Here is an 11826-nt window from a genome sequence, read left to right as displayed (position 1 = left end):
GGATATGGGACATGGGGACAAGGGGATATGGGATATGGGATATGGGGCATGGGATATGGGATATGGGGATATGGGATATGGGATATGGGGCATGGGATATGGGGATATGGGGATAGGGGATATGGGACATGGGGTATGGGATATGGGGATAGGGGATCAGGGACATGGGACATGGGGACATGGGGGCGTGGGATATGGGATATGGGGACATGGGATATGGGGATAGGGGATATGGGATATGGGGACATGGGATATGGGGATAGGGGATATGGGATATGGGGACATTGGGACATGGGGTATGGGATATGGGGATATGGGGACATGGGACATGGGGATAGGGGATATGGGGACACGGGATATAGGGACATGGGATATGGGGACATGGGACATGAGGATATGGGGGCATGGGGATATGGGACATGGGACATGGGGACACGGGGCCATTGCGCACATTTGGGTCCAGGGGTCCCACGCGTCCCTCCCCGCATCCTCCCCCCTTTTCCCCCGCCCCCCCCCATCCCCCCCCCTCCTTCCCCGTCCCCCCCCCCGTCCCCCCCCCCCCCCACTTCTCCCGGTGCCAGCGGAACCGGGGCTGACCCTGCCCCGGGCGGGGGCGGCGGCGGGGGGGGGGCGGCGCTTCCTCAGGAAACCCCCGGCCCCGCGCCCGCTGCTCCGCGGGGACCGGCGGCGGCGGCGGCTCGGCGGGGAGCGACCGAGGGGGTGCGAGGGGTAACGGGGGGGGGGGGGGGGGGGGTGCACACTCCGGGGGGGGGTTGCACGGATGGGGTTGCACGCTCCGGGGGGGCTTGCACGCTCCTGGGGGGCTTGCACGCTCCTGGGGGGGTTGCACGGAGCGGTTTGCACGCACATGGGGGGGTTGCGTGCTCGGGGGGGGGTTTGCACGGATGGGTTTGCACGAGGAGGTTGCACGCCCCCGGGGGGGGGGGTGCGTGGATGGGGTTTGCACGATGGGGGGGGGTTGCACGAAGCAGTTGCACGCGCACGGGAGTTGCACGAGGGGGTTTGCACGGGGGACGGGGGGGTGCGCGGAGCGGGTGCACGGCTGGGTTTGCGTGGAGGGGGTGCACGGAGCAGTGGCACGCTCGTGGGGGTGGCACTCGTGGGCTTGCACGGAGCAGTTGCACGCTCACAGAGGGGTTGCACGGAGGGGTTGCACAGAGGGGTTGCACAGAGTGGTGTGCATGGAGAGGTTGCACGGAGAGGTTGCACGGAGGGGTTGCACAGAGTGTTGTGCACAGAGCAGTGTGCACAGAGGGGTTGCACGGAGGGGTTGCACAGAGGGGTTGCAGAGAGTGTTGTGCATGGTGTGCTTGCACATAGGGGTTGCACGGAGCAGTGTGCATGGCAAAGTTGCACGGAGGGGTTGCACAGAGGGGAATGCATGGCAGGGTTGCATGGAGAGGTTGCATGGAGGGGTTGCACAAAGTGTTGTGCATGGCAGGATTGCATTGAGAGAGGTTGCACGGAGGGGTTGCACTGACCAGTGTGCACAACGGGGTGCACGGAGGGGTTGCACAGAGGGGAGTGCATTGCAGGATTGCACTGAGAGAGGTTGCACGGAGGCGTTGCACGGTGTGTTTGCACCGAGGGGTTGCACAGAGCAGTGTGCACAACGGGGTTGCACGACGGGGTTGCACAGAGGGGTCTCCAGATTGCACCCATGGGGGTGCTCCGTCGGGGTGCCCCGGTGCCACCCCGCTGCCGTGCCGCCCGCAGGCCATGCCTCTGCTGAAGAAAGCCCCCAAGGAGGAGGAGGAGGATGGCGACCCCTTCGCCGCCAGCCCCGAGAGCCGCTACCGGCGCCGGGCCACCCTGGAGCGCCTGGTGGGGCTGGCACCCTTCGGCCGCGCTCGCCGCCCCGGTCCCAAAAACGGGGACGGGGACGGCGACGGGGACGGGGGTCGCGCCCGGGGGCTGCGGCGGCGCTCGGAGGATTTCGGGCTCCTGCGGAGGCTGCCGGGGAGGCGCAAAGCCAGCGTGGAGACCCTGACCGAGCGGCCGGTCCCCAAACGCAGCTCGCTGCTGCGGCTGGCCCTGGGGACAAAGGGACGCCGGGCGTCCCTGGCCGAGCGCTCGCCGGGGTCACCCGAACCCGACGGGGTCCCCGACGGGGACGGGGACGGTGTGGGACGGAGGCAGGAGGCGCGCAGCAAGGCCAAGGAGCCGCTGTCGGGTGAGCGGGGATGGGGGAGAGGGGGTGGGGGTAAGAGGGTGGGGGAGAGGTGGGGGGGGATGTGGGGACGTGGGGACAGTGGGATGGGGACGTGGGATTAGGGGACATTGGGATGGGGACGTGGGGATGGGGGACATTGGGATGGGGACGTGGGATTAGGGGACGTTGGGATGGGGACATGGGGATGGGGACATGGGATTAGGGGACATTGGGATGGGGATGTGAGGATGGGGGACATTGGGATGGGGGACGTTGGGACACAGGGATGGGGGACATGGGGTTAAGGAAATTGGGATGGGGACAGGGGGATGGGGACATGGGATTAGGGGACGTGGGGATGTGGGGATGGGGACATGGGGAGGGGGAACATTGGGATGGGGCTATGGGGGGGACAGAGCACCCAGCTGGACCTCCTGGCTGCTGGGTCTGCAGCACCCATGGGTGCCTCCCATACCCAGTGGGATGAACCCCCCTCCAATGACCCCAAACCCCCTTCCAACACCCCCAAACCTCCCTCCAACACCCCCAAACCCCCCAAACCAATGACCTCAACCCCCCCTCCAATGACCCCAGTACCCCCCTACATCCCCTCCAACGACCCCAAACTCCAAACCAATGACCCCAAACCCCCTCCAATGACCCCAGTACCCCCCTACATCCCCTCCAATGACCCCAAACCCCCCTCCAATGCCCCCAAACCCCCCTCCAACATCCCCAAACCCCCCAAACCCCTCTCCAGTGACCCCAAAGCCCAAACCAATGACCCCAACCCCCCCTCCAATGACCCCAAACCCTCCTCCAATGACCCCAACCCCCCTCCAATGACCCCAATACCCCCCTACATCCCCTCCAATGCCCCCAAACCCCCCCCAGTGCTGGAGATCCTGGAGCTGATCCAGCGCCGCGAGCTGGTGGCGGCGGACGAGCAGATCATCGCGCTGGAGGCCGAGTGCGTGGCGGCAGCAGCAGCAGCAGCAACAGCAGCAGCGGTGACAGGGGCGTCACCGTCCCCACCGTCCCCGGTCCCCGCGGCGGGGCGGCAGGCGCGGGACGTGGCCCTGCTGTACGAGGCGCTGCTGGCTCAGCTCTGGGCGGTGGTGGGCGAAGCGGTGCCGGCCGGCCGCCCTTACCCACCCCTGCGTTTGGTGGTGCGGGTGCTGGAGCAGGAGGAGGCGGCCGACCGCCGGCACCCGCCGGGCACCCCGGGGCGCCCGCGCGCCCTGCGGCGCCGCTGGCAGGAGGCCGTGGGGCGAGCGGCGGGCGAGCGCTTGGCGCAAGTGGCACCGGCCGCCGGGCTGGGCGCGAGGCTGGCGGCGTTGGCCGGCCGGCTGGTGGCCGACCTGGGGGCCGTGCGGTGCCACGTGGCCCCCGCCTACCCCGCCGAGTACGGCGCCTTCGGGGTCTACGCCCGCGGGTACCACCGGGCGCTGGCGCAGCAGCTGGGAGCCCTGGCGCAGCGGCCCCTGGCCGTGCCCGACCTCTACCTGCTGCTCGACTGGCACAGCAACGCCTACCCCAGGTGAGGCGCGCGGGATGCTGGTGGCACCCATGGGACCCCCGTGGTGCCCGTCCTCTTGGCACGCTGGGTGCCCACTGGCACCCGTGGGACCCCGTGGTGCCCGTCCCCTTGGCACACTGGGGACAAAGGGACAGGGAACATTGGGATGGGGCCATGGGGGATGCCGAGCACCCAGCTGGACCTCCTGGCTGCCGGGTCTGCAGCACCCATGGGTGCCTCCCACACCCAGTGGGATGAACCCCCCTCCAATGACCCCAGTACCCCCCATGGGACCCCACGGTTCTTGTCCCCTTGGCACACTAGGCACCTACTGGCACCCATGGGACCCCCTGGTGCCCATCCCCTCAGCATGCTGGGTGCCCACTGGCACCCATGGGACCTCATGGTGTGTGGCCCCTTGGCACACTGGGTGCCCACTGGCACCCGTGGGACCCCGTGGTGCCCATCCCCTTGGCACACCAGGCACCCACTGGCACCCATGGGACCCCGTGGTGCCCATCCCTTGGCACACCAAGCACCCACTGTCACCCGATGCCACCCATGGGACCCTATGGCACCTCTCCCCTTGACACATGGTCACCCGGTGCCACCCCTGGGACCCCTCAGCACCCATTCCCTTCACCCTCTGGGCACCCCCCGTCACCCATGCCCCCCACCCCACCCCACCGGGCACCCGATGCCACCCCCCTGTCCCTCTGCGCGCCCCCGGGGCTGTCCCCAGGGTGGTGGGTGGGTGACACCGGGTGCTGCGATGCCCCCCCGGGGGGGTGCTCTGAGGGCTCTGTGCCCGCAGGGAGGTGCTGGGGCACCCCGAAATCGGGGCCCTGCTGCAGGCACAGGCACTGGGACCCCTCCTGCCCCCCGAGACCCAACGGGGCCTCGAGAGGTCCTGCATCGCCGCCGTCAAGGTACGGCCCCGGTGGGGACGGGGTGGGCACTGGGGTGGCACTGGGGAAGGCACTGGTGGCACTGGGGTGGGCTCGTGAGGTGCACTGGGGTGGCACTGGGATGGGCATGGGGATGGAAATGGTTGGCACTGGGATCGGCACTGGGGTGGCACTGGGATGGGCATGGGGACAGACACAATGGACACTGGGGTGGCACTGGGACCAGTATGGGGACAGACACAATGGGCACTGGGGTGGCACTGGGATGGGCATGGGGACAGCCACAATGGGCAGTGGGGTGGCACTGGGACGGGCACTGGGATGGCACTGGGATGGGCATGGGGACAACCACAATGGGCAGTGGGGTGGCACTGGGATGGGCATGGGGACAACCACAATGGGCAGTGGGGTGGCACTGGGACGGGCACTGGGGTGGCACTGGGATGGGCATGGGGACAACCACGATGGGCACTGGGACGGCACCAATTTGGGCACTGGGACGTGCACCACAACAAGTCCCAAGGCCGGGGGCAGGCAGTGGCCCTGCGCCCCCCTGTCCCCGTGCCCGGTGTCCCCACGCGTCCCCGGTCCCCAGGCCAAGGTGGAGGTGGCGGTGGCGCAGGAGCTGCAGCTCAGCGAGGACACGTGGGCCGAGGAGGCTTCCAGCGATGACCTGCAGGAGGGACTGGCCACCCGTGTCACCGGGGTACGGCTCTGTCCCCTGTCCCCAACCCCTTGGGGACCTGGTGCCCTGCAGGGTGCCCCCCTCGCCCCCGAGGGGCTGCCTGGGTGTCCCACAAGGTGCCGGGGACACCAGGTCGTAGGGAGCACGGGGGACGTGGAGGGACATTGGGGTGGTGGCTGGCACCCTAGGGGACATTGGGGTGGTGGCTGGCACCCCAGGGGACACCGGGGTGGTGGCCACGTCCCCGTCCCCAGCGGTGTCCCCATGCCCACAGCTGCTGCGGGCGCACGTGGACCGAGCCCCCCAGATCACCCCCGAATTCGGCATGGAGATGGCCCACAGCCTGCTGGGCGTGCTGGTGGCCTTCCTGCACAGGTGGGCACGGGGACACGGGGTGGCATGGGACAGGCGTGGGGACAGGGGGAGGGGACATGGGGGGACAGCAGATGGGCACGGCGAGGTGAGGAACCGGGGACAGGTGCAGGGACGCGGGGCAGAGCTGGGGTGGGTGTGGGGGACACGTGGGGGACAGGGGGCACTGGATGAGCATGAGGTCCCCAGGGTCCCCAGGGTGCCACCGTGGGTGACTCCCGTGGGTGCCACAGTTTCCAGCGGAAGGTGGAGCGGTTCCTGGAGGCCCCCGGCGAAGCCACCCCCCCTGACGGTGCCACCGGCCGGGCCATCGCCCTGGTCAACTGCTGCCCCCCCTTCAGGTGAGGGCACCCCGGGCACTGGGTCCTTGGGGTCCTTGGGGTGCTGGGGGTCCCTGGTGGCTCCAGGGTGCTTGGGGGTCCCTGGGGGACTTGGGGTCCTTAGGGGTCCCTGGGGTGTTTGGGGTCCCAGGGGGATTTGGGGTCCTTGGGGTGCTTGGAGGTCCCTGGTGTCCCTAGAGTGCTGGGGGTCCTTTGGGTGCTGGAGGTCCCTGGTGTCTCCTGGGTGCTTGGGGGGGTCCCTGGTGTGCCCAGGGGTCTTTGGGGTGCTTGGGGGATTCTGGTTCCTGAGGTCCCTGGGGTGCTTGGGGTGCTGGGTGTCCCTGGGGAGCTTGAGGTCCTCAGGGTGCTGGGGGTCCTTTGGGTGCTAGGGGTCCCTGGTGTCCCTAGAGTGCTGGGGGTCCTTTGGGTGCTAGGGGTCCCTGGTGTCTCCAGGGTGCTTGGGGGGGTCCCTGGTGTGCCCAGGGTGCTGGGTGTCCCTGGGGAGCTTGAGGTCCCCAGGGTGCTTGGGGTCCTTTGGGTGCTGGAGGTCCCTGGTGTCCCCAGGGTGCTTGGTGTCCCCAGGGTGCTTGGGCTCCCCAGGGTGCTCGGGGATCCCTGGTGTCCCCGGTGTCCCCGGGGTGCCGGGGCACCCTTCAGCACCCACCGACTGCCCCGTGGCAGGGCCTTCGCCGAGCGCCTGGCACAGTTTGGGCACCCGGAGGGCGAGGAGCCGCGGCGCCAAGCCCACGCCACCCTGGACAAGGTGACACGGCTCTGCAACCACGTCCTCACCCAGCGCCTCTTCGAGGACCTCAAGGTGAGGCGGGGGTGGTGCCCCTGGGTGCCGGGCAGGGTGCCCACCCTTGGGTGCTGAGCTGGGGCGAAGCCCGTGGTGATGGCGCCCATCTGTTGGGTGCTGGGTTGAGGTGAAACGCATGGTGGTGGTGCCACCCTTGGGTGCTGGGTTGAGGTGAAACCCCTGGTGATGGCACCACCCTTGGGTGCTGAGTTGAGGTGAAGCCCCTGGTGGTGTTGCCACCATTGGGTGCTGAGCTGGGATGAAGCCCCTGGTGGTGGTGCCACCCTTGGGTGCTGGGTTGAGGTGAAACCCATGATGATGGTGCCACCCTTGGGTGCGTGGTTTGAAGTTAAACCCATGATGGTGGTGCCACCCTTGGGTGCTGAGCTAGGCTGAAACCCACGGTGGTGGTGCCACCGTTGGGTGCTGAGTTAAGGTGAAACCCATGGTGATGGTGCCACCGTTGGGTGCTGAGCTGAGGTGAAGCCCACGACGACGGCTCCACCCTTGGGTGCTGGGTTGAGGGGCGAGGCCGGGGTGTCACCCACTGGGTGCCTGCCCCTCGCCCAGCCCTACTTCAACAAGCTGATGAAGCGCAAGTGGCTGACGAGCTCGGACGCCTTCGACACCATCGTGATGCTCATCACCAGCTTCACCCAGAAGCTGCGCTCGCTGCGCCCCGAGCCCTACCAGGTGGGTGCCACCACCGGCGGCGGCGGGCTGGGTGCCGGCGGCACCCGTGGGTGCTGATCCCGTGCGTCGCAGGTGCTGGTGAGCGAGATGCACCGGCGGGTGCTCATCGAGTACGTGCGGCCGCTGCTGCAGGCGCGCCTGGTCTGCACCTCGGCCAAAATGCGCGCCCGCGTGGCCGCCCGCCTGGGCGACGAAGCCCGGCAGCTCCGCGAGCTCTTCGGCCGCTTGGTGAGCAACGGGACCCCCCCCTGACGCCCTCGTCCCGGCACCCACGGGTGGCGCCAACCCCAAAAAGCGGTGCTGAGACTGCTGTGCCGGCAGGATTCGGCCTCGCCCTGGTTGGATTCGGTGGTGCCGCGGCTGCGGGAGCTGCTGGTGCTGGAGGACACGGCGGCGCTGCAGATGGAGGTGGGCGTCCTGGTGCGCGACTTCCCCGATGTCCGGTGAGTGGTGGTCCCCAAGGGGAGGAGGGGGGGGCAGCGGTCCCCGGGAGGGGGTGGCACGGCCACGCTGGACACCCTGACCCCGTGGGGATGGAGCCTGGTGGCACTTGTGTCCCCATGGGGGTGGGAGCATGGTGGCATGCATGTCCCCATGGGGATGGGAGTGGGGTGGCACTTGTGTCCCCATGGGGATAGAAAAGGGTGGCACGTGTGTCCCCATGGGGATGGGAGTGGGGTGGCACGTGTGTCCCCATGGGATAGAAGAAGGGTGGCATGTGTGTCCCCATGGGGATGGGAACATGGTGGCACGTGTGTCCCTATGGGAAAGGGAGCGTGGTGGCATGTGTGTCCCCATGGGGTTGGGAGCGAGGTGGCACATGTGTCCCCATGGGGATGGGAGCACGGTGGCACATGCATCCCCATGGGATAGAAGAAGGGTGGCACTTGTGTCCCCATGGGATAGAAGAAGGGTGGCATGTGTGTCCCCATGGGGCTGGGAACATGGTGGCACGTGTGTCCCTATAGGAAAGGGAGCGAGGTGGCACATGTGTCCCTATGGGGATGGGAGCGAGGTGGCACATGTCCCCACAGGCACAGGAGCGAGGTGGCACGGCCAGGCAGGACGCCACCTCCCCGCAGGGACCGGGGCAGGACGTGGTGTCCCCACGGGTGGCAGGACGCCGCCTCTGTCCTTCCCGGCAGCCCCCGCCCGCTGCCGGTCCCTCCTGGCCGCCCGCCGCCGCCGCGTCCCGCGCCAAGTCCCCTCCCCGGCCCTGGGTCACCCTCGGCCACCCTCGGGGCTGGTGGCACGCGTGGGCTCTGCAGGACGAGGCCGGACACCCCCGGGCGCGGGGCCAAGCTCCGGCGCCTGGCGAGCTTTAAATAGCTCCAGTCAGGCCTTCAACTGGGACCAGTTAGAGCTGGGAAGAGGGCTGGCCCCAGAGCTGGCTGCACGCTCAGCCCGACACAGGGCGCACGCTCACCCCAAAGCGGGGTGCCCCCTGACCCTAAAACAAGGTGCAGTGATCACCCCAAATAGGGGCTACTCTCACCCCAAAGCTGGGTGCCCACTCTCCCCAATCTGGGTGCCCACTCACCCCAAGCTTGGTTCAGTGCTCGCCCCCAAATAGGGGGTATTCTCACCCCAAAGCTGGGTGCCCACTCACCCCAAAACAAGGTGCAGTGCTCACCCCAAATAGGGAGTATTCTCACCCCAAAGCTGGGTGCCTGCTCACCCCAATCTGGGTGCCCACTCACTCCAATCTGGGTGCCCACTCACCCCAATCTGGGTGCCCACTCACCCCAAAACAGGGTGCCCACTCACCCCAAGCTTGGTGCAGTGCTCACCCCAAATAGGGGGCATTCTCACCCCAAAGCTGGGTGCCCACTCGCCCCAAAACAGGGTGCCCGCTCACCCCACACCCATCCCGTGCTCCCCCCAAACCCCACACCCCCTTCTCACCACTCTCCCCTCGTTCCCGCAGGAGGAAGCACGTGGCGGCGGTGCTGGACGTGCGGGGGCTGCGGAGCCAGGCGGCGCGCCAGGAGATCCTCGGGGTGGTGAAGGACCTGGAGCAGGGCGAGGGCGAGCCGGGGCTGCCCCGGGAGCGCGCCTTCTTCTCCGAGCTGGCCGTGACGCGCGAGGCGCGCTGCCTCCCCTTCGACCTGCAGCGCCTGGCGCGCCTCTCCCGCCTCCGCCTGCGGCGCCCGCACCCCGAGCGCCCGGCCGAGGCGCGCCTGTGACCCCGCTGCGGGGCGCTGCGCCCCGAAACCGGGCGCGAGGCGGCGCGCCGCGGCTGGGCGCACGCTCACCCCGAAGCTGGGTGCAACGCTGTGCTCCGGAGATGGGTGCGCGCTCACCCCAGGCCTGGGTGCAAGGTTGCGCCCCAAAGCTGGATGCAACACTACACCCCAAAGCTGGGTGCATGCTCACCCCAAAGCTGGGAGCAATGCTGCATCCAAAGCTGGGTTCAGTGCTGGATGCAACACTACACCCCAAAACTGGGCGCATGCTCACCCCAAAGCTGGGTGCATGCTCACCCCGAATCTGGGTGCATGCTCACCCCAAAGCTGGGTGTAATGCTGCATCCAAAGCTGGGTGCAACGTTGCACCCCAAAGCTGGGAGCAATGCTGTGCCCCAGACCTGGGTGCAATCTTGCACCCCAAAGCTGGATGCAACACTACACCCCAAAGTTGGGTGTAATGCTGCATCCAAAGCTGGGTGCATGCTCACCCCAAAGCTGGGTGCAGTGCTGCACCCAAAACTGAGTGCAAGGTTGCACCCCAAAGCTGGATACAACACTACACCCCAAAGCTGGGTGCAACACTACACCCCAAAACTGGGTGCACACTCACCCCAAATCTGGGTGCCTCTCTGTACTGCCGAGCCGGCTGCATTGCTGCACCCCAAACCTGGCGGTGTTGCAGTGCCCTAAGGCCGGGTGAGCGCAGCACCCCAAAAAAACTGGGTGCACCCTAAGGCCGGGTGAGCGCCGCACCCCAAAACCGGGTGCGTTGCTGTGCAGGGCTCACTCTGGGCACTGCGGGACCCCTGTAGAAAAAGCCATAAAAGCTGTAATTTAAGGCCAGCCCCGGCTCTGCTCTCGCTCCGGGGTCCTCGCACGTGGCACAAGCGGGGACAGGGGACGCGGGGACCCCCACCCGTGGTGTACGGGGGGGGGGGGGCACCGCATGCACAGGGCTGGGGCCACGTGTGAGGCCGCGTCCCCGTGCGCCGCCGCCGCAGGGGTGGGGAGGAAGGAAGCGCCGCGTGTCCCTCGTGTCCCTCGTGTCCCTCGCCGGGAAGCCGGGAAGCCACCGCAAGGGCAGGGAGGGAGAAGGAGGAGGAGGAGGGGGGGGGGACACCGCTTCCCGGCACCGCGGCCTCGTCCTGCGGTGACGGGGACCCCAGTGTGGCTTGGGGACAACCCAAGGAGCGGTGGCCGAAGCCAGCGGGGTGGCTGGAAATGGATGGGGTGGGGGGAGGACGTGGGACACCGAGGGCTCGGGGTCACCTTGGCCTTGCTCCATCCAACCCCACCCTGACCTGGCGCTGGCGCCCGGATCCGGCGCCTCTTGGGGACACCCTGTCCCCCCCCCCGGCGGTGCCAAGGGGACGGCCACCTCTGCCCTCTGTCCCCCGCTGTCCCCTGAGCACCCAGCGCCGGCTCGTTGGGGCTCCGTGCCCTGCTTTGGGGGTGCCACCCACGGGGCCACCACCCCTGTCCCCTTCTTTGTGTGTGTCCCCCCCACCCCCTCGCCGGGTCCTGCGTGGCGCCGTGGCAAAAAATAGGCGAGTGCCGGATCCGGCCAGGAAGGAGCAAGGGCTAAAAATAAGCGGCCCCGGCAAGGCCCCGGTGGGAGCGGGGCCAGGGCCACCGTCCCGGTGCCGTGGGAAGGGGCCGGTGGCGGCGGGGACGGAAGCGGCAGCGCCGGGGCTGCGGGAAGGGCAGGGGGGGACCGGGGGGAGCGGGGATAAAGGGGGGTGGCACGGGGAAAAAGGGGGTGGCACGGGGATAAAGGGGGTGGCATGGGGTGGCGTGGGGGTGGCACGGGGTGGCGTGGCGAGGGGACGGGGGTGGCACCGAGTGGGGGCACAAGAAGTGAGGGATGGGGGGTGGGGGGCACGGGGGTGCCACCATGGGGGGGCAGGGATGTGGCGTTTTGGGGACACGTGGGGATGGGGGTGTCACCATATGGGGACAGGGATGTCACCACGTGGGGACACATGGGGACAGGGATGTCACCATATGGGGGCAGGGATGTGGCGTTCTGGGGACACGTGGGGCTGGGGGTGTCACAGTATGGGGACAGGGATGTCACTGTGCCTGGACACATGGGGACAGGGATGGCACCATGTGGGGACACACAGGGATGGGGATGTCACCGTATGGGGACAGGGATGTCACTGTGC

The 11826-nt window shown here is 68.1% G+C and overlaps 1 protein-coding gene across 1 annotated transcript; it reads left to right on the top strand.

Annotated features, from left to right (window-relative positions):
* Positions 1-586: 586 nt before the first annotated feature.
* EXOC3L2 (exocyst complex component 3 like 2) lies at positions 587-10495 on the top strand. Its single transcript, XM_082781597.1, has 12 exons — positions 587-720; positions 1738-2194; positions 3068-3713; positions 4507-4621; positions 5196-5306; positions 5560-5660; positions 5891-5998; positions 6659-6794; positions 7347-7469; positions 7542-7697; positions 7791-7912; positions 9397-10495. The coding sequence occupies exons 2-12, from the start codon at positions 1741-1743 to the stop codon at positions 9653-9655; spliced, it is 2331 nt and encodes a 776-aa protein (XP_082637723.1). The 5' UTR covers positions 587-720; positions 1738-1740; the 3' UTR covers positions 9656-10495.
* Positions 10496-11826: the final 1331 nt, after the last annotated feature.

The sequence above is a fragment of the Aythya marila genome (assembly GCF_965140915.1).
Source record: "Aythya marila genome assembly, chromosome: 31".
Classification (NCBI taxonomy): Eukaryota; Metazoa; Chordata; class Aves; order Anseriformes; family Anatidae; genus Aythya; species Aythya marila.
The sequence above is the reverse complement of the archived record's forward strand: the minus strand, read 5'-3'. Positions and strand labels throughout refer to the sequence as shown.

What these genes read in the sequence shown, in the direction of transcription:
- EXOC3L2 (XM_082781597.1), top strand. Translation starts at nt 1,741, where the DNA reads ATGCCTCTGCTGAAGAAAGCCCCCAAGGAGGAGGAGGAGGATGGCGAC. An exon ending in GGCCAAGGAGCCGCTGTCGG is followed by an intron (nt 2,195 to 3,067) that starts GTGAGCGGGGAT and finishes AACCCCCCCCAG; the next exon opens with TGCTGGAGATCCTGGAGCTG. An exon ending in AACTGCTGCCCCCCCTTCAG is followed by an intron (nt 5,999 to 6,658) that starts GTGAGGGCACCC and finishes GCCCCGTGGCAG; the next exon opens with GGCCTTCGCCGAGCGCCTGG.